The sequence below is a fragment of the Triturus cristatus genome, chromosome 6 (assembly GCF_964204655.1).
Source record: "Triturus cristatus chromosome 6, aTriCri1.1, whole genome shotgun sequence".
In the NCBI taxonomy this organism is placed as follows: domain Eukaryota; kingdom Metazoa; phylum Chordata; class Amphibia; order Caudata; family Salamandridae; genus Triturus; species Triturus cristatus.
Window position 1 is genome coordinate 1,252,369,795 of NC_140589.1, and position 23,234 is coordinate 1,252,393,028.

Sequence of the window (23,234 nt, forward strand, 5' to 3'; positions counted from 1 at the left end):
AAAGAGACAGCACAAAACATGAATACATATGTAACTAATAGGTCACATGAGTGTACAGCATTTCAGCAATTATAAAATGCAATCTTAGGTGCTGCGATAAATCAAACATATCTGTCAAAAGATCGTACCTGTGGAAGCATTCAGGGCATACAGTGATCATATCGCATGCTGAGAAACGAATGGTTGGTCTAAGACTGTGCATAGTTTGCATGCTAAATACCCTGTAACTGAGGGTTTGTCGAAAAGAATTATTTGAACACCGTGAAACGCGGGGTGGCATCATTTAGTTGTGGAGCTTAATCACGGTGTCAAACCCAGTGGTGCGTGAACAAGCTGGCGGAAGCCGTGTTGCGGGGCGCGTGGCTTAGTCAATCAGGGTAGTTTTTTTTAAAAAGCAAGTGGAGCGGCGTCGCTCCTGTAGGCAGCGCTAGGGTGGAGAAATATATTTACACTATGGCTGAGCTAGATCGCTGGTCGGGGTTCGGGAGGAGTGCGCTCCTCAATCAGACTCTGTAAGGAGAGAAATGATAAGCGTGAGGGATATGAGGTCGAGGTAGTGCGTAGGCATCCCTCGTGTGAGCTAAAGCGCGCCACCTTACTTGGTTGAGGTGCTGCACCCGCCTTACACCTATTGCGGTCTCCCGTGGTCCCGGATGGTGTTGGGGCCCTAGGAGTTCCTGGAGTAAATAGTAAGGAACTCCAATGCGTATGTGCTGACTGTCTGGTAGGCGTACCATGCGGAAGTAGTGCCTGCGCATGCGTGGCGGAGGAGTGTTTGTTGTCCGCGCATGCGCGGAGAGAATAACTTGGAGCCCCGGTGCGCACATGCGCAGAGAGGGCATGCAGCTCTGAGGGCTGGGACTGCTCATAGAGCAGTGGTGGAAAGTGAAGGGGGCACTAGAAAGACAGGGCAGGAAGTGTGATCTGAATGGGAGCCCTGGTTATTTGTGGACTATGCGCCAAAGATGATAATGTACCTAAACAAAGGCATATTAAAGACTATGGGTGGGAGTTTCATGATCTTCTTAAACTATTCTAGGGGATATTATCGTTCAAGCCGGTGAGATGGCTTGATAGACGATATATCCATCTTTGTTCTTTTTCCAAAAGGCGGTTCTGGATGTTTGGCAGGTCAGGGTCCAGTGCTTCTAGGACGAACCATTTTGACAGTTTGCAGACACCCGTTCCACACACCTTAGCGAGTGTGTAGGTATAAACATTTTTTCATTTTTTCACTTCTCACGTGGCACTACTCACTTTGCCACTCACCACTTTCACTGGTCCTGAAGAAAGCCCCACATACATTTCCATGCGGGCTGAAACATGTAGACCCACCACACATACAACTATTAGATAATGATTTATTTAGTAGTTGCATCACGTACATAGTTTTTAATTATATCCTGAGCCGCCAGTAATAAAATTAAAACGGCAAGGATTCTCAGAGGTATTTTGAATCCACACAACATCACACCTTTGCACCACACCAGCTCCGCTGTAATCAGGCGTCGTAGCACAACCGGGGAGCATTCGGCCACCCGGTTGGGACCCCAATGATGAAGCATGACACCAACCAGGTTGGTGTGTGAGGGGTCTTTTAACTTACCCAGTGGGTTCCCAAACACTGCCCCACAGGGATCGTACCACACTAACTTGGGTTCGTCCACCATTGATTAAACAACCTTGTGGTTTCCCAGACAAGCTTTTGCCTGGGTCTCCTGAGAGCAAAGACTCTCACCATAGGAGGTCAGAATAGTGTCTTGGCTGGCAGGCTGACAGAATCCAGTCAGCAAGCACACCAGAGGCTGGTAGGTTTTCAGGGGGCACCTTTAAGGTGCTCTCTGAGTGCATGTATTGATAGATCAAACACATCAGTGTGGGTTTATCAAGGCGTGGTGTTTGGTTCCAAATATCCCTATTTTTAGTGAATCCATCATGTAGGTGGGGAACCCTTTTTCACCAGTGTCCAGTACATGGTTGAAATGCACAGGGGCATGTCTGTTCATGCAGGTATACTTTCACATATAATATTAAGCACCCTGCCTTTGGGCTGCAGTAGGGGTGACTTACAAATATCATTTGCCGGGATAGGGAACATGGCACACAGGGATATGTGACATGTTGTGTTTTCACTTTTGTCTGCACCAAGACACACAGCCTGCAATGGCAGTCGTGCATGGGCTTGGTGAGGCGTCCCTTAGGGAGGCACAATTCGTGCTGCAGCCCTTAGGGACCGTCTTTAGTACCTCAGGCCTTAGGTACCAGGGTAGCGTTTACTTGGGACTTACAGAGTGTGCTAAAGGTTTTGCCAACTGGGGGAACAATTATATAGTTGTTGGCAAATAGCTCAGGCGCTGGGGGGGGGGGGGGGGGGGGGCGGCTCGTGTGCAGTTTTGCTTTGTCCGGCGGGGTCATACTATGGGAGGCTGTCCCGGTTATCTATCTCCTGCAAAAGAGGCTGCAGGCGGGCCTCAGGATCCCATAGGCACCGTCAGTTGACTTGGGCTGTGGGGCTCGGGTGCAGAGGTGCTATAGGTGTTGGGTCGTGATGGTCAGAGTATTACTTTGAGAGTTGACCTGAAATTAGGGACAAAACTGGACCACTGGGCCAATCTTGATTCTGGTCTCTGCAGTGCTGGTGTCCCTCGTCAGCTGGTTGGTCTTTGTGGGATTGGGGTCCAGATTGGATCACCAGCAACTTTTGGCTGCTGCAAGGGGTCTAGTACCTCGAGTATTGGTGCTGCAGGGCTCCTGGAGGGTCTAGCATCTCGTTACTTGCTGGGGAGATGAGGTTGATCTCTCAGAGCACAGAACACTTCCTCCTGAGTGGCAGCTGCATCAGAATCCTGTGGTCCGCAGTTCGGTAAACCAAAGCTTGCGTTTCAGTACCTGCAGGATGCAGGGAAGTAGCTCTGGTACTCCACAGGAGATGCTGGCTGTTTGGCAAAGTGCTGGCAGTCTTCTCGAGCTTTTGGAGGTCAAACAGCGGCAGGACGAACCGTTGCAGTTGTCAAGAGCAAGTCAGTCACAGGTCCTCAGTTCTTGCTTCTTCGGCTCTCATTTGTCCTTCTTCTTCTTGAGTCAGTCGATGCTGATTCTTTGGTGCCAGGGCCTCTCCTAAATACTAAATTTAGGGGTGTTAAGTGGAGTAAAGGGTAGTAGCCAATGGACTACCTACCCTTGGGGTCACTACCCCCTAAATGACCACTTCCTTTGAGGAGTGGGCATAACCCTTCTCTAGAGTTCCTAGATGGTGGAACCCTTCATTCGTGGAGCACATCAGATGGCCCACCTTAGGGGTGTGACTAACCTGTGTGTGCAACACGCCACTCCATAGCTAATTTCCCTCCTGTCCTGGTGTCAAAAGGGCCTCTGGGCAGGGTGTGGTGTTCTCCAGGTATGGAGGAAGCTAGAGTCGCACATCAAAAGCAGCAGAGGTCGTGAAGCCTCTGGCCTTGATATGCAGAACCACTAACCATCTGCTTGGAGGAGGTGAGAACACCTCCTGCCAGACCAGGCATTGTTCTTGACCTGAGAGCATGGGATCTTACCTGCAGGGGGTCAGAATCTCATCTGTGGTGGCAGGCTGGACAGAACCTGTCAGCTGGCACACTAGAGGACTAGTAGGTTTCAGGTAGCACCTCTAAGTTGCCATCTGGCTGCATGTTATAATAAATCCTATGCTGGAATCAGTATGAATGTATTAAGACAAGGTGTTTGATACCAACGACCATAGTTTTCAGTGAAGTCATTATATAGCTGGGTGACTCGTAATGTCCAGTGCCCAGTACGTGGCTTCCCTGCTTACTTGCAATATTTAGTAATCTGGACTAGACATATCTGCTCATGCAGATATATCCTCACATATGATATAATGCACCCTACCTTAGAGCTGTCAGGCCTGCTGTAGGAGGGTCTTGTATCACATGCAGTGACTTGGGCATGGCACACGGATGTGTGTCATGTTGTGTTTTCACCATGGTGAGCACCATGTCACACAACCTGCAATGGCAGTCTGCATGCAATTTGTATGGGGGTCCCTTAGGTTGGCATAAGACATGTTACAGCCCTTAAGGACCCTCTGTGGTACCCCTGCCCTAGGTACCAAGAGTACCATTAACTAGGGACTAACAAGGGTGCTACAGTGTGTGCCAGTTGTATCGCTGTGTTATCAGTTTACCTTGTTTAGGGAAAGAGCATTGGTCCTGGGGCTTGGTTAGCAGACTTCCAGTCGAAAACATCAGTATTTGTGAGGAAAAAGCAGGGATGACCGTGACAAAAAGAGGCACTTTCCTACAAACATATTTTGATTTGTGAGCCCATGCTCACCACCTGCATCTACCTCCCCCACGAGAAGCCTTGAACTGCTCGACCGACGCTACCGCTGAGAGTCTAGTGCTGGAGGGGTACTTGGTCCAGTTGCTCAGACTCTTCTGTAAGTTTGACCCCGAGACATAAGGATTAAAAGGCCTCCCTCCCAACAGTTGGGCCCAGTAGCTCCTTCTAGTCCCGGTGCCTTCTGAAAAGGGTTCTGACACAGTCATAAGTGTGATACTAATGTGACCTACCAGTATGGTTCCTCTTTGAATGTAGCACCAAGAGCAGAATAGGAGGTGAATCAATGGGCCTTCATTGGAAGGAAGGGGGCATTAGTTCTGTTTGTGTATTATATGGCCTTGATCCTAGGGAAAACCTAACTGAAACTCCTTGTAAGAGAGAATGAGAAGTCGGCTAAATTAATATTGTTAACTTTCCAGAAATAGATAACTTTTACACTATTATAATTGGTGAGTGTACGATGCACTAAATGTACTGCATTATATGGCTGATTGCTCACACAGTTTGAACTACTGTGCACTTTCTCAAGGAATTTCTTACTTGCTAACCTATCTCACTGTCAATGTGTTTTGAATGCTTTGATTGCTACCACTTTAGAGCTTTTTAATACATCTCCATCACAAAAGTATACCCAATAGAATTTTCCATCTGAGGCATAAAATGTTATGCAAATTACTAACTAACATTTATGTCACTAATCATAGAAATTGAATTTATATGTGGCCGTCACTCCTACAATGCAAATAACCACAAAGGGCCTGATTAAGAGTGCCTCAGATTTTAAATGAGGATATACCGTAGCCGAAATTACCCATTCCATCCAGTATGTCCTTATTTAAACATCCAAATTGTCCTGGAATTGGGGATAATTAGGCAACCCAGAATTACTGAGTTCAAACCTGCATGATTGTCCTAAATTCTAGAGATAATTCTGCTTTCGTTTACCAGGTGCTTTGAGTTTTGAGGTAGGAGGGCTTCCGATGAGGCTGTGGGCAACTGCTGAGAGTGTATCAGTCACCCTCCCCTCCCACCCCCACACCCCATTGCTGTAGTACACAAACCACTTCCTGTTACCTACATGTTAAAAGAACCTTTAGGAACAACATTGAGTAAATTGTGTGAAATGGGAGTTATCCAACTAATAGAATCCTCACAGTGGTTGGCCCCCATAGGTATTGCGTCTGAAGTCAATGGAAAAGGAATTTGCTTTTGTGTGGGCTTGTGTAGTTTGGTGTGAGAATATATGGGTTGAAAGACACCCACTTCCCCACATAAACGAAATGTTGAGCACAATGGGAGATGCTAAATATTTCAGTGTCACCGATCTGTCGACGACTTCTCACCCGGTAAATTTCCGCCCAGACCATTAACTGCATTCATAACTCCTATGGGGGCTCAGATGTTTTCAAGTTTACCATTTGGGGTTGCCTCAGTGGCCGCCATTTTCCTTAGAATTATGCATCAGATATTGGAAGGTTTATGTAATACTCTATGCTTCCAAGATGACATAATGGTTTATTGCTCATCTATAGAAGAACATGACAGAATTCTACATGAAGTATTCACAAGATTGAGGGATGCAGGTGTCACTTTAAAGAAAAGTAAATGCCAAATAAGAGTTGGATTGGTAGACTACTTGGGGCACACACTTTCAAGAGTATGTTTTAGACCAAAAACGAGTCTTAATTTAAGCTGTAAAAGACACACCTTACCCTAAAAGTAAGGATGAATTAAGATCCTTTATGGGCCTTATTAAATGCATGTCGAAATATGTAAAATGTTCTCTCGTAAGTGTGATAATCCTTGCTGTATTAAAAAAAAAATAATGTGTTTGGGAAGAGCAACACAAACAAATGATGGACAAAATTAAAGAATAAGGGCCAGATGTACAACGTGCAAAATACCACCTTGCAATTTGCGACTCATTTGCGACTCGCAATTTACGAGGTGCTATTTGGCATGTACAACAGTGTGTTTAACACAGTTTGTGATTCCCAGTGGGGTCGCTTATTGCGAGGCTCATGAATATTAATTAGCCTCTTGCAATTTGCGAGCCCATTGGGAATGACAGGCCCTCCCAGGGATGGTGGCCTGGGCTCAGCAGATCACCATGTCTGGGACTGCTTTTAAATAAAGCAGTTTTTTTTAATGCAGCCCTTTTTCCTTAAAGGAAAAGGGGATATGTTAAAAAAAACGAAACGTTTTCGCAATTTCGGTCGCAAAATTTTCATTCATGGGGTTGCGGTCGCTATTAGGAAGGGTACGCCTCCAATAGTGACTCGCAATTCCTAAATAGCGAGTCGCAAATAAATTGCAACTCGCTATTTAGGAATTGTACGTAGCCCTTTCACATTTTGCATGCGCAAATGGGTCGCAAACCCGCGCATGCAAAATAGTCGTACATCTGGCCCTAAATCATTGCTTTATCTGCTTTAGGCACAAGTTGAATATGTACCAGGAGAAGAAAACAAAGGTTTGAGGCATATGAGCTGCAGAATACATACTTGTGCATAGATCGCCATCTGGTGTTCGGCTCGTATGATTGCAGTTTGTTGTTGTCTTGGAAGAAGTCTTTGTAGTCACGAGATAGGTGACTCCTCCCTTGGGCTATGGTGCGCATAGGCATCAACTCCATCTTCCGATTGTTTTTTTCCGCCATCGGGTTTGGATGTGACTTCGGCACTCCGGTTCAGTACCGTGTTTCCAAACCTTTTCGATGCTCATACCATCACCACTCGCCGGTATTGTTTTCGTTTGCGTGCCCTTCGATGCTCTAACTCTCAAATCCGGTCGTCGATGCGGGCCGCTGGGCCTATCGGCACCATTCGGTCCTACGGCTAATGGAAAGGACTCCATTTAAAAAATGCCCCCAGTGTGGAGCTAAATTTCCACACTGTGACCACCACAAGGTCTGCAACCTTTGCCTCTCGCCAGAACACGAGGAAAAGGATTACCAAGCCTGCACCTCTTTTCGATCCAAAAAGACTATCCGGGCTCGGCGACACGTTATGGCTCAACAGGCTGCACCGGTGCCAGAAGACATTTTCCATGAAAGCCTGACGTTCCAGAGGCAGAGGATTCGGAGGAGCTCAACATAGTCTCCGAAGCTGATTACTCCGACTCGGATGACCACATCACTCCAGGTCAACGAGTAAGTACAAATGCCCCTGCCCCACCCGTAAAAAAGAAGGCTCCGGTCATACCTTCGCCTGAAGGCCTTCGTCGAGACCGAAAGAGAACTTCAGAAGCCCCTCCTCCAGGCCCGGCTCCGAAGACAAAGGAAAAGCTATCTGGCAGCTCGGGACCGAGCAAGCCGCATATCATTACCCAAAAAATACTGTCGGTACCAAAATCGGGAATACATCCTACTCCCGTTACGTCTAAAAAAGCTCTTCGGCACCGAAAGACCATAAGGCCTCGGATCTGAACAAACCCCGAAAACCTTCGGATCCGAAAAAGATTTTCGACTTGACATCGAAGCCAATGGAGCACAAAACCCCTCCACCGGCTCCAGGGCACAAATCAAAACCACGTTCGGAACCGAAAAAATCCGCACCGAAAGGAGACAACAACCAGAAAGAACTGTTTCAACCAGATCCTATTGATCCGAAACAAAAGACAAACCATATTGTAAGTCTCCCAACAAAGAAGGGGAAATTAGATACCTCACATTCTCCTGAGGTGCCTGTGAAGAAAAGACTTTGCAACTTCATCCCAAGACCCTCTTCTCCTGTTCTTCCTACTAAATCATGTCTCCTACAAAGTCTCCCATACACTCTCCTAGACTCTCTCCATGCTCACCCTTACCACCACAGGATGACGATGACCTAGGGGACGGGGGTGGACACCATAATGACCCTTTAGATGACCTTGATGATGACACTGCTATACCACAGGATACATGGGCAGATTACAATGATCTTCAGAACCTCCAGACCTTTCTGATCCAGATGCATACCCAACAAGACCATCTCCCCCAGATGACAACATAGGGTTTAGTCAGCTTATTAATAGCGCTGCGCAATATCATTGCATACAAATACATTCAGACCCCATGGAAGAAGACTTCTTGTTAGATACTTTTGCCCAATCACAAAAGACAATACATACATTGCCCTTGCTCAAATGTGTCATTAAACATGCATCAGACATCTTTAAAGACCCTGTCAGGACCCGGATTCTCAATCCTCGGATTGATAAAAATATAAACCTGCCCCCAACGATCCCATCTACATTAAAGGACAACTCCTGTTAGATTCTCTGGTAGTGTCCAATGCAAGAAAACGTGCTAATTCCCAAACCTCTGGTGATGCTCCGCCTCCAGACAAAGTCTAAACTGCTGCACGCATCAGGCAAACGAGTTGCCTCCCAAGCAGCCAATCACTGGAGGATAGCTAATGCACAGGCACTACTTGCCAGATATGTCAGGGCTCACTACGATGAGCTTGAAGACCTAATTCAACATTTGCCTGACCAGTACAAGGCCAAAGCCAATGATCTGCTCCAGGAGAGCAAGTTAATTACAAATGCATCCATTAAATGTGCCCTCGGTGCAGAAGACACTGCATCTAGATCTGTGAACACCAGTGTCTTACTGCGTAGACATACATGGTTGTGCGTTTCTGGTTTTAAACAAGAAGTGCTAACAACTATCTTAAATCGGCCGCTCGATCAAGAACACTTATTTGGACCAGCTGTAAATACAGCTCTAGAAAAAATGAAAAAAGATGCAGACACTGCAAAATCTATGGGAGCATTGCAATCTCAAACAACCTGAGGTTCCTTTTGTCGCTCCTTTTATAGGGGCGGAACCAAAAACATTAGTACAGACACTACTTCCTCTTCCTACAAAAGCCCCATGCAAACATCCCCCAACAAGGGATATTTTAGAGGTGAGTACAGGGGAAATAATAGCAAGGGGAGAGGTTGAGGTAACAACAATCAAACCTCCCCTACTACCAAACAATGACTTCCCTCCGCTCCCTCCAGACCATTCCACTCCAGTCAGGGGAAGACTCTCACAGTTCATACCTTTCTGAAACTCAATCACTACAGACAGGTGGGTAAGACAAATTTTCCAGTATGGTAATTGCCTGGAACTTACCGCAACTCCCCCAACCATTGCGCCCAAACAACATCCAATGTCCACGGAACATCTAACACTCCTCAAACAGGAAGGTATTTAACTTCTTCAGAAGCATGCAATAGAACCAGTTCCCCTCCAGTATCAGGGTACAGGGTTTTACTCCCTTAACTTTCTCATTCCAAAAAGGGACGGTACTCTCAGACCAATACTGGACCTCAGACCTCTCAATATCTACATACAATCAGATCATTTTCACATGATCACTCCTAAACAGGTCCTCCCACTCCTCCAACAAGGGAACTTCACCGCCACTCTAGATCTCAAGGACGCTTACCTCCATATTCCTATACACCCTGCTCACAGGAAATATCTAAGGTTTATAGTGGACGGTCAGCACTATCAATTCAAAGTCCTCCCATTCGGAGTGACCAGAGCACGCATAGTCTTCACAAAGAGTCGGGCGGTAGTAGCCGCCCTTTTGCGAAGAAGACAAATTCATGTGTTTCCATACCCGGACGACTGGCTGATAAAAGCCAAGTCATACAGCCAGTGTGTTCACCACACTCACCAGACAATTTGTCTGTCCCCGACTGGGGGTTTACAATAAACAACCAAATCACATCTCCAGCCATCCCACATACATCAGTATCTAGGGGCCACAATAGACACTTCCATAGCACTTGCATACCCCAATCCAGCCTGGATAGTCAGCATGCAAACCCTCATAACAAAATTTTGGCCCCAACACTCACTACCAGCTCAAGTGTTTATGCAACTCATAGACATGATGGCCTCTTGCGTTTTCATAGTACCTCATGCAAGACTTCAAATGCGCCCTTTACAAGAATGCTTAGCACATCAGTGGAACCAAGCTCAAGGTCAACTTTCAGATCTGGTGTTGGTGGACAGTCGCACACATCGTTCTCTCAATGGTGGAACACACAAAACCTTTCCAAAGGGCAGCCGTTCCAAGACCCGGTTCCACAGATAGTGCTAACAGCAGATGCATCACTCACTGGCTGGGGAGCCCATCTCTTAAACCACACAATTCAGGGCAAGTGGACCACTCAACAAAAAGTGCTCCACATCAATCACCTAGAATTACTGCTAATATTTCTAGCATTGAAATCATGCCAAATATATCTCATCAACAAAACTGTCCTTGTTCGCACGGACAATATGACAGCAATGTATTATATACAAAAACAAGGAGAAACCCATTCTTTGCAGTTTTCTCAACTATCTCAAAGCATATGGAGATGGGCCATCCCACAAAAGATATATCTTCTAGCGGAATATCTTCCAGGGGTATACAATCAAATTGCGGAACTGCTAAGTCGTCAGACACAGCAGATACACAAATGGGAACTTCATCCTCAAATTCTTCATCAATTTTTTCAGAAAATGCCTTGAATATCGAACATGAGGGAATTGCCCTGTACTGTCCCAAAGCTAATGGCCTAATTGCATGATAAAAGAACTTGTATAGTTAGCTATAGTTAATGGTAAAGAGTATCTCCTTTCGAAGCAATTACAACTAGAGAACCCAGCAACAAAATGATTACTAATTATTTGGGAGGAGGCAAATGTGTGAAGGTAGACTCTGTCAAGGCCCCGTGAAACGTACACCAGCACCAAACAAAATACAAGATATGGTATGACGATAAACATAGCATAAAGGATCAGAATTGGGAAATTGGTGATTGGGTACAGGTAAGAAGGAATACCAAAGATCATTATCAGAGCAAATACTATTCTCCCTATCAAGTAATCAAAACATGGTGCTATGTTGTACAGTTGAGCAATGGACACATTTTGATTAAGGGCAAATTAGCCAGAAACAACCTGGATATAAAATAGTCTACCTTGTTTTTTTCATCTCCGGTAATCTATATTATAGGTTTAGTATTTAAGTGATGTATATATATTTTAAGGGTGTTATGGGAGGGAGATGTGTTATAATTTAGCATTGTCGTGATGAGTTGTTATAATTAAAAAATGTACTTCTGACAATAAATGTTCTGTGCATATATATTTCTGCACCATTTGGAATGTTCCCACTCACCCCTAGTAATTGCTAATTGGCATGTTCCAAATGAAGCTTGTCTTAGAATGTCCATGTTAGTGACAGTTTGTACTACTTGAATTGGACATTTTATATCATGTCACTGTGTAAAATGTTACTGTGCCACTTTACTAATGCATTTAAAAGGGACGTTTCTTCCGTCTCTGCTGTGGTCCACAAGTGAAAGACACACAGATGATGGACGGAATGCATAGCAAATCAAACATTCACCCCCAATCAAAAGATCTGGGTTAAATCCATCATTTCACCATACCACCACAGTTTAGACCCAGCCATATGGAAATCAGTCTTGACCCTGTGCCTCATGGGAACAGTCCAGCCTGAACTGCCAAGCCAAGTTCTCCCTGGACCGTAACCAGCACCCTGGGACCGGTTTCGGGTAATCACCCCTCATCAGCCAGGCTAGCTTGAATCCAGTGACACAGTGAGCCCCGGACTCACGTCTGAGCATACGCAGCGCACTTGGGGCGAGAAAGCAAAAGACACACTTATGATGGACGGAATGCAGAGCAAATCAAACATTCACCCTGAGTCAAAAGATCTTGGTTACATCCATTAGTGTTTTGCTCACCATGCCACCCTAGGTAAGACCCAACCATGTGCAAATCAGTCTTGACCCTGTGCCTCATGGGAACAGTCAAGCCCGAACTGCCAAGCCAGGTCCTCCCTGCTCCAGAAACAAGCACAAGTGAGCGCCTCTATGCACCGGCCCAGAGACCAGCTATTCCAGGGATCTGAACACTCCACAGTACTGCAGTATCATTACCATTTGTGGAGGATTCTGACGTAGATGCATTAAGCCAAAATGCACACACAGTAGCTTGACCACATTGACTCCACAGCCAGGCACGACAAACTAATTATCTGAATTTGTAGTTCATCTCATACTGAACAGAATTACTTCATTTGTTGAGTAAAATTAAATTGTCTTATAATGGTCATTTTAACAATTCTTCTATAAATGATTTAGCACCAGGTGCCCCATGAATTTGGAGTGTACTAAGAGTAATGGATGCAGAAGTAAATTCTCAATAATACTGTGTGATTTGAAATTCTAACCAGTACCGATGCTATTCTTATCGAGCAGTCTTTACTGATCTGTCCGCTACTGTTTTGTAGACTACCTCTAAATCTGAAGAATGAGTTGTATCATTTGAAATCCAAATCACCCTACAGGAATTGCTGCAGGAGGTTCTGAAATGAGTCTGGTTTTATCGTAAAGCAAACAAATGCTTGATACTTCTAGCCAAATGAGATTTTAGTCGTTTGGTTTGTCTCTCAGAAACTACTAATCTGCATGGGATGTTCTATTGCGGCCTACAAAACTCGGTGTTGACCAAGGAGTGTACATTTATCACTTAGAACCTTGTACATTGCTCTTGTAAAATGGTGTGGGCATTTGTTGTTAAGTGCACAGTTGTCTGATGTTTGCTAAAGTGTGTTTAACGGTGTTCTATGCCGACTAGGAACTCTTAACACTTCTCAAATTGCTTGAAACAGTTTACGTTGTGCAGTGCAGATTGTTTTACTTTTTTTTTTATGATGTTTTATTTCTGAAAGAGTTATGCTGCTTTCTTCTACTCACTCTTTTACAGATTGCATTATCCACTGTGCTGTTTGAGAAGGGCATCCTCACCACAAAGAAGCCTCTGCGTGTGTCCTGATTTCAAAGAAATAATTGTTTTTTGGACATAATCAAGTAGTTTGTATACTTGTACATCCGGAGAAAGTCTCTTCTACCAAGCCTCAGGGAATACAATCACTAACCAGAAAAGAAAGAATCAGAACTTGTTGAACACAAAATGGAAGACTCTCACAAATATATATGTTTTAAAAGTGCCTTTCTGAAATCTGGCAGTTTATGAATTCCACTTATTTGAAGGAGCTGCTTTTCCACAACAGAGGAGTACATACCATCAACAAACAAACTATGAATTATGTACTCTTAAAACTAGGGACAGTAACAAGGGTTTTTCCAGTTTGCTGTGTGGTCTTTTAATGAACACTGTTCTTTTACCAGAACTTCCCGGAGTGCATCCAGCAGTGGTTTAAGATGCTGCCGTCTCTATGCTATGGAGCAGATGGATCATTGCATGCTGTAGTATCTTTCAGTAGGTTCTTGCTAATACTGTAGACAACAATTGACAGTAATATCTGAAAGCAGAATTAATGCCACCAAACAAATGTTTTCTCTCTGGCTCAACTTTCCTGACATTGCAGTAAGTAGCACCCTAATGACATTGCCAACCTTGTTTGCTTCTAATAGTGGTACAATGATTGAGCATAGTCCCCCAGATTTTTGACACATGATGGGTTTAAGTCATCTTGTCTTAAATAAGCCTGTTAGAATGATCCTCTTGCCAAAGGTTGCGAAAAAGAGCCAGCCTTAGCAAAATAGCACTGGTACAAATATTTGGGAATATCATTCTCAATGTTGGAAATACTTTGTTTTTCATCTCAGCTAGTGGGTGGACTCTGATGGTAAAATATATAAATTGTGTTTATTTAGAATTATCTGGAATTCTTTGCAAAATATTCATGTCGGTGCATCAGACAGAAAAGACAGAGTTACCCCAGATGGGTTCCTTGCAGTCTAGCATAGTTTTCTGAAGATGGGTCTCATTCACGTATTCTTGCCAAGAGGGATAATCTACAATTAAGGTATTACGAAGCATGCTATGAATTGTTGCTTATGAAATCGTTTCTCTTGACTGATGTGCTGCCCAGTCTGGCTATTCTCTTTATTAAATCTAGCAGCAATATGCTGGAGTCTCAAGTTTTAGATTTAGCTAAATAGGAACATGGTTTATTTCTGTTAATAATGCAAGTCAACCTGTAAACGTTAAAAAATTAAGCGTTACTTATGTATTTTCTTCAAATGCGTCAACTGAAGTGTGTTGTGTTTTGTGTGAAAATCCTATTGTCAATCACGAGAACCTTTAAGATTATGCCTGCCTGTGAACTGAGCTTATGTGACCAGCCTTTGATGCACTTCTAGGCTGTTTGTTGTTGATTTGTTCACATTTTCCTACAAAGGTGTTTTTCTCAACTTGGTAATAGTTAAACCTTTAACCTATAGCATTCAGTTTAAGTGTTGCATGAATTAAATGTACAGCCCTAGTTGAAATGCAGCCAATTGACTAGCATTAATTCAAGATGGGGGCGGAGTAGGGATCGGGGAACTATCCCTCACAGATTCATAAAAAGAAATTAGAAGCATGAACATTTTGTATTTCAAATATTCCTGTATCCCTTTGCAACACGCATCTTTTCATCATTTGATGTAATAGGAATTTAATAATTGTTGTTTTTTATTAAGTTCATTTTAGGGTGTACTGCTCAATAAATCTAAGAACCGATTCCTTTATTACACCACAGTAGCTTATTAATGCACTATTAGATTTTCAATAAACAGATATTCAGTTATACGCATACAGGTAATTGTGCTGAGTGATTCCAGGTTGGCTGTATTTAATGAATGAATAACTTGGAAAATGTTCAGTGTCTCCCTCTGCAGCTTCAAAAATATCAGTTGTTAAATTCTTTTTTGCACATGCATATTTCTATTATCCTGTTGTGTTAGTATTTTCCTTTTGATCTGTCATTTTGTCTGCATATTTGGACCGTCTAATGGTGTGCTATGAGAATCAGAACAAGGGTAATCTAGTGACAGTCAAACTGAGAACATGCATATTATTGTATTTAGTGAAATGGTTGTTGCCTGATGGAGAGTGTAGTTGATGAACAAATGAATGATGAAAAGTTGAAATCCGACCTTTTCAAGATTTCCATATTATGAGAGATTTATTTTTTAACATTACTGTTTACATCTGTAACATTCAATGTTATCCTGCGCCCCGCTTTGGTTTGTTAAAATAAACCAAGAGTAATGTCATGTTTTCTTGGTCCATTTGTTCATTATTTTACAATTATAGTTATGAAGGAATTCTTCTCATTATTATAATTAACAGCATGTGTAGTGCGCACAGCTACTCCAAGGAGTGTCCTGGCGCATCACCTACAGAACGGTTAGGTACCAGCAAGCACAGTTTAATTAAAAAGCCATGTGTTCAGTTTCTTTCAAAATAGACCCGGCTCACTTACGGCTCGTAAGTCAATCAGAGCTGATTCCAGGCCACTGCATTCAGCAGGGTCAGTGATCTGCCGCCAGCTCTCTGTCTGAGGATCGTAGGTGTACAAACCAACAGCTTTTTCGAGAACCGCAGTTGCTTAGAGGGAGTGTAGAAGCTGAATCTGGATCTCAAATAGGAAGGTCCTTTGCCGTATAAGGCGGTATATACCAACACTAGAGTCTTAAACTTCACTCTTTCTCTTACAGGCAACCAGTGGAGATGCAGCTTGACATTAGCCCTCTTAGGGAGGTTGAGTAGCAACCAGGCCGCCGCATTCTGGATCACATGGAGTTTGTTGAAGAGATACCAAGGGAATCCGGCATATGCCATAGTCCATGCGTGACATAACCAAGGGCTTGGAAAAACATTTTCCTAGCATGCATAGGTAGAAGCGGCAGGAATTTCATTAGAGCTTTCAGAATCCCAAAGCAGGTTCCCATCAGCCTTTTGATTTGAGGCCCAAACGACAACTTATCATTGAACCATATTACCAAGTTTTTTACTGGTCCACCCTGAGGCGCCTGTGGGGGTGAATTGTCTGACCAAAATGTCAGAACTGCGGAGGGATATTCCCAAAGATAAGAATCTCAGTCTTTGTCCTCATTACATTTTCAATTGGGCCTTAGCTAACCACTGGAAAACTGCGGTATGGCAGGACTTCAAATGAGCACAATTTGCTTCAGTTCCCTTACTCCAGGCAAAGAACAGCTGTGTATTATCTGCGTATGAGATAACTTTAGCCCCAAATGTATCTGCTAACTGAATTAACGGGATCATATAAATATTAAAGAACAAGGGGCTCAGTTCCGAGCCCTGGGGAACCACAGTATCCAAGTTTTGAGGAGCGGCTGTGAAAGGAGGGAAGGGATCCAAATTTGTTGGATTCTATCTTCGAGGTAGGATTTAAGCCAGTTCCAGGCTGAGCTGGTCACCCCAATCTCCCGTAGACTGTTTAATAGCAGGGCGTGCGGCACCTTGTCGAACACTACTGACAGATCCAATAAAACCAGTGCTGCGCTGCCCCCATTATCCAGTGTGCCCCTGATGGCTTCAGTCAGCACCATTTCAATGCTGTGTAGGGCCCTAAAACCCGATTGAGCCCGGTGGAGCAGCCCATTGTGCTCAGCGAACGTCGATAGCTGTCTGTTCACCTGCTTCTCGAGGATCTTAGAAAAGACTGGGAGTAAAGAGGTGGGTCTATAATTCTGATATATTTTATTGTATGTTATGTGCAAAACCATGAACTACAGAAGCGTTGGATAACAATATGGTAATGTAGATATTATAGTTCACATATTAACATTTTGTCCGTCAGTACGAGTGGCCCGGGGCACTGGGTTTTAATTCCACACCCCTTGTAGTTGCCAATACCAGTGGTCATTTTACCTCTGAAGATGTGAAATTAATGGGGATTCTGAATTGAAAAAGAAAAACTACTAGGTGAAGAAGGGTATCAGGGAAAAGTTTATAGACCTAGCATGGATATATTCCCCAAAAACGTATGAATAAACAACACAAATATCCACGGATCTGATAAGCAAGATAAACGTCAGAAACTAGCAACTGGATCGATCTGATTTCTACAACTCAGTAAAGAAAGATTCTTTTAAGAGGACGGATTCCCATCACTCACCAGTGGTGACATGCTTCATCATCTGGGTCGCCTCGTAATGCCACACTAGTGGCACTAAGGGCTACAACCCTTGCTTAATGAAAGGCTCGCATATGTTTTAACCTATGGCGGTAAAGCACGCTGTATTTAGACCTCTAGATGCGAGTACTCGATTATGTGGGAATCGTGATTGCAGTGCAGAAGTGTGTGTGATGTGAGTTAAAATTGACCAATGGAAAGCAAAATTATTTATTCACGCCTCTCAGAGATCAAAACATAAAAACAGTGCAAAACGACAGTTTTGAACAAGTAAATGTCTAAATGTGAGGGGTCAACATGTGTCAGCAATTATTGGATAACTTATCCTATGCCTTCGTCTGGACCTTAAGTATTGCTACTGCAAGTGAATGTTATATATACACAATATGTAATGTGTGTAAAGAGTTGGAACTGATACAACCTCTTTACCTGTAGATAAGGATAACAATTCCTCTGTAAATGACTATTTTCTGCAACACAAAAATGTATATACACATTGTCAAATACTAAAATATAGAAAGAATAATAGAAAGATCCAGTTATAGCTGAGCGCTCCAATCATTATCTCCATGGCCAATAAGTTCAATTGTGCCCACTCTTTGTACAATTCTTTTGTGTGTAATATCAGCTTACCCGTCTTATAAGAGGATAAGGCCTCGCCTCACCTGGCCACGGCTCAGGACATAGGAGGCACCGCTCTGTAAAGAAAAGTAGGAAAAGAACCACATATATATGTGATAACCCCCTTGGTATTCAGCCTTTGTACCATCTAATAAGTTCTTACTAACAGTGCACCATCAGTAAAACTAACAGGGAAAACAGGCAGCTTCGAACTGAGGCATGTATAATCAATTTGGAGACAAACAGTGACACTAACGTTGTATTAATATGACCATTCATATTGTTTAACAATGGCATTACGATGTTCTCCATGAATCAAAACCTTTCTAGATTAAAATCCCTGTGTGGACATCCTTATGAGTTATATCTCACAAAGTTAAAATAATGACAGGTACGTCCGTCACAGATTTGGCTTTACCGGGTATATATACACCGTGGGCTGTTTACATATAAGCAGTGCTTAAAATTCAACTTTCTGCCTGCGGCAGGTCTAGCGCCCGCATTCATTATGACAAACAAATCGCCCTAATTTATGGCTGCCTTCCTCTCCGTCGGTACCTCTGGCGGTTCCAAAAGCCGTCTGGGGAGGTAACCACGATGGTTCGGCGTCATATTTTGAAGTCTAGTGTTTGGCCGCCTGTCCGTGTACGTCACGTGGCACGTCTGTTGCATGTCGTCACATGGTTAGATTTCCACAGGAAGCATGGGAGATGTAGTATAAACCCACAAACTGCCACGATGTCATTGTTTATATATCTGCCGTAACCGATGTGAGAGGTAGCGTCTTTTCAAGCCATGCGCAGATTTAAAGATAGTGATGGCATATGTCTAACTCTGCGTTCTAAGTCTGTAGTTCGAGGCATGTGGGCTGCTGAATTCATATCTGTGCATAGATCGCCACCTAGTGTTGGGTCCGGATGATTGCACATTGTTGTCCTGGAAGAGTCTTCGAAGTATCCTGAGATGGGTGACTCCTCCCCTGGACCACAGTGCGCATGGGCATCCTCTCCATCCCCAGATTGTTTTTTTCCGCCATTGGGTTCGGATGCAACTATCTTAGCTCAACTTGGGAATACTTAGTTTTAGGCCAAAAGGCCTATAGTTTTCGTCGGTACAGTTACCGTTCGGTGTCGACTACTAGTTCTAGTGCTCCACACCCTCTTCCAACTTTCGGACCGAATTGGTCCAAACTTCGACGCTCGATCGACGATGGAATCGAGGACTCCGTTCAAGAGGTGTCCGTTGTGCCACGCCAAGTACCCTCATATCGACGTCCACCCAGTCTGTAATAAATGTCTCTCGCCGGATCACGACGAATCGAAATGCATGGCCTGCGCGCGGTTCCGATCCAAGAAAACTCTACGGAACCGACGGGCAGCGAGGCTCGAGGTGCAGCAGGCAGCGCCCGCACCCATCAATATATTCAGCACCGAGGACGAGGACGCCGAGAGCGTGGAAGAAATAATCTCTAGCCCCGCTTCAGAGCATGGTTCCCAATCGGACGACGATGACGAAGTGCTCTTTCGACGTGAAGAAGCCGTCGACGAGGTAGGGGACTTCGACGAAGCCTATGGGGCCGAAGAAGACAGCTCTCCCGAGGAGCTAGGCCAATCCGTCGAAACGGAGGCCGAAACTGTACATCGTCGTCAGGCTCCGGTCGAGGGATCGCCTTCGGGCCTTACCCAAGACCTAATACATGGTTCCTCGGCCCCGCCTTCCGGCCCGGCATCGAACACTCTGCAAGAGCCACTATTACCAAAGACGACCGGGTTGTTAAACCCAAACACATCCATCGCTCCAGTCCCTTCAAAATCGAAAGTGAAACTGGTGGTGGTCGGATCAAAGGCGTCGAAACAGTCCACTGCCCCGGCGCCGACGCCGAAAAAAGTCGTCGGCTCCGAACGCGTACAGAGAGACTTCGGCGCCGAGCTCACCGCAGCAGACGCGGTCGACGCACAGAAGAAGCGCGCCCTCGGGCACCATAAGGCACGGACACCTTTGGCGCATACACCGAAGCCCGTAACCTCCGCAGTCAAGATGGCCGCCTCGGCTACGTCGACGCCTAAAGCACCAATGCCGAATAAGTCCTCGACTACGTCGACTATCGATGCATCCCTTCAGACCAGTGACCCCCTTCCGACAAAAAAGTCGGGGTCGGCCTCGACGCCTACTACCAAGATGCCCACCAAACCACCATCTCAGTTTGCTGTGCAGCAGGTCTCTGCATCTCTACAACGCATCCGTGACCGGGTAGCCCTCCACTCTACCTCGGGTCCCGACACTACCTCACCCTGTAGAGTGCAATCGGAGCCCACCAACATTACATTTGGGCTGCCACCGCCATCGGCACCGAAACTATTTCTGATTCGGACACGTGTCCTACACACACAGTCCACCACCACTGGCCTAACAGAACAAGATTCTTCGGGGCCACAATTTATCGACGCCAGCACTGGCAGGTTAATGCTCCACAAGCGCAAAATAACGCCAGTCAGGGAAGAGGTGCCATACAAAATTCCTCTTAAACGCAAGCTACCGGCGGAGCAGGAACCAGTGCTACAAGAACACTTCCATCCCCTCCAATTAGATCCGCAGTCCTTTTCTCCTACCCCTTCTGAATCGGACCCGATGCAGGAATATGGTGGGGACGATACCATCTACCCCGGGGACGCAGATCCCGATGAACCACAAGACCCTGATCAGGCGTGGGATGACCCCACAGACCAAAGTATCGCGCCACATACTCAGGATGCGCAACTCTACAACATTAAAACATCTCCTACAGAGGACACGGCCGCATTTAATGCCCTTATCGAACGGGCTGCTGCTCATCATGGGGTGGAGCTACATTCTGACGCCATTGAGGAGGACTTCCTGCTTGACACTTTCGCATCTTCAGAAAGGACTGTCAAGACTCTGCCCATGCTTAAAGGGGTTCTGAAACCTGCCAAAGACATTTTCAAGGACACCACAAGAGCCCGGGTGTTAAACCCCAGGATTGAAAAGAAATATAAGCCTGCACCCGGTGACCCTAAATACATTAGGGGTCAGTTGCCATTAGACTCTATGGTGGTTGCCAACGCTCGCAAAAGAGCCCACTCACAGACGACTGGTGATGCTCCTCCCCCAGACAAAGAGTCAAAAGTCCTTGAAACATCGGGCAAACGAATTTCAGCGCAAGCAGCGAATATCCTGCGCATTGCCAATACACAGGCACTCCTGGCACGTTATGACAGGTCACATTATGACACGCTGGAGTCACTGCTCCAACATCTACCAGAGGAGTATAAAGAGTCAGCGGAACTCCTCATTAGAGAAGGACAACTCCTCACTAATGCATCCATAAAATGCGCCCTAAACGCAGCAGACACAGCGGCCAGGGCAATAAACACAAGTGTCATGCTGCGACGCCATGCCTGGTTACGCATCTCAGGCTTCAAACCCGAGATCCAAAACAATATCCTGAACTTACCGGTTAACACGGAATTTTTATTTGGCCCAGACGTTGACACTACCCTAGAGAAAATAAAAAAAGACACAGACACTGCCAAATCTATGGGGGCGCTACAAACGCAACAATTTCGTAGTGGCTCCTTTCGTCGCACTGGAAATAGGGGAAGGTCAAGGGGTCAGGGGTCACAACAACAGTATGCTAAAGGTGGCACACAAAGCACCTACGACAAAAACAACAGGGGTGGATATCGTGGATCCAGCACCAAGGGCAGGGGACGTGGATATGGCAACACCAGGTCCTCCCCAAAGAACAAACAGTGACGCCCTCTCCCTACCCCCCGACCACTTAACACCTGTCGGGGGACGACTCCAGCTGTTCCTGTCCGCATGGAAGAACATCACCACGGACAGGTGGGTCAGGGACATCATCCAACATGGGTACTGTCTGGAACTAACTTCCACTCCACCCAACATACCACCAAAGCACCGTCCTATGTCAGCCGAACACTTGGATTTACTCCAGCAAGAAGTGCTTGCTATGCTCGCAAAAGGGGCCATAGAAGTAGTGCCCATCGCCCAGCAGGGCACAGGGGTGTACTCTCTGTACTTCTTGATCCCAAAAAAGGACGGCTCGCTCAGACCTATCCTAGACCTGCGACCCCTAAACCTATATATACTATCGGAGCATTTCCATATGCTCACCCTCCAACAGGTTCTCCCACTACTCAGTCAGGGGGATTTCCTAGCTACGCTAGACCTGAAGGATGCATACTTCCACATACCAATACACCCTTCACACAGGAAATACCTCAGATTCACTATTCAAGGGAATCACTATCAGTTCAAAGTTCTCCCCTTCGGAGTAACAACAGCACCCAGGGTCTTTACCAAGTGCCTGGCGACAGTGGCCGCGCATCTGCGAAGACCAAATATTCACGTCTTCCCTTATTTGGACGACTGGCTAGTTCAGGCCAAGTCAGCACAACAATGTGCCACCCACATGTCCCACACCATTCACCTTCTTCACGATCTGGGATTCTCACTAAATTACCCAAAATCAAGTCTCCAACCTGCGCACGTACAACAGTACTTAGGCGCCACAATCAACACTCTGGCTGCCACAGCTCAGCCCACTTTAGTGAGAATCAACAGCATGCAACTGCTGATCTCAAAATTCAAACCTCAACACTCCCTTCCGGCGCGAGTGTTCATGCAGTTGATAGGCATGATGGCCTCCTGCATTTTCATAGTCCCACACGCGAGACTACATATGCGCCCGCTTCAGGAGTGCCTAGCACGTCAATGGAATCAGGCTCACGGGCAACTAAAAGACCTTGTGTTGGTGAGCGGTCGGGCATACAACTCTCTGCATTGGTGGAATCCACAAAACCTTTGCAAGGGCCGACCGTTCCAAGAGCCTGTTCCACAAATAATACTGACAGCGGACGCGTCTCTCCAGGGATGGGGAGCTCATGTACTCAATTACACGGTGCAGGGACTATGGACTACACAACAAAAGAAGATGCACATCAACCTTCTGGAACTGATGGCAATCTTCCTGGCAATGAAAGCATTCAAAGTACACCTGTGCAACAAGGTCGTGTTGATCCGGACGGACAACATGACTGCCATGTACTAAATACAGAAGCAGGGAGGAACACACTCTCCACAGTTGTCTCATCTGGCTCAGGGCATGTGGAAGTGGGCCATTCAGAGGAACATATTCCTCATGGCGGAACACCTCCCAGGCAAGGACAACCAGATGGCGGATCTGCTCAGCAGACACAGCCACCAGATGCACGAGTGGGAGTTACACCCATCAGTACTCCAACCGTACTTCCAGCAGTGGGGTCATCCAGAGATAGA

The 23,234-nt window shown here is 45.4% G+C and overlaps 1 protein-coding gene across 2 annotated transcripts in view; it reads left to right on the top strand.

Moving 5' to 3' along the window:
- RIOX1 (ribosomal oxygenase 1) overlaps positions 1–15,405 on the top strand; it is a 216,805-nt gene extending 201,400 nt beyond the window's left edge. For both annotated transcript variants that reach the window (XM_085612190.1, XM_085612189.1), the window contains exon 15: positions 13,106–15,405. In XM_085612190.1, coding sequence (XP_085468316.1) covers positions 13,106–13,174 — 69 coding nt within the window. In that variant the 3' untranslated portion in view covers positions 13,175–15,405. The remainder of the gene's footprint in view (positions 1–13,105) is intronic.
- The last annotated feature ends 7,829 nt before the right edge of the window (positions 15,406–23,234 follow it).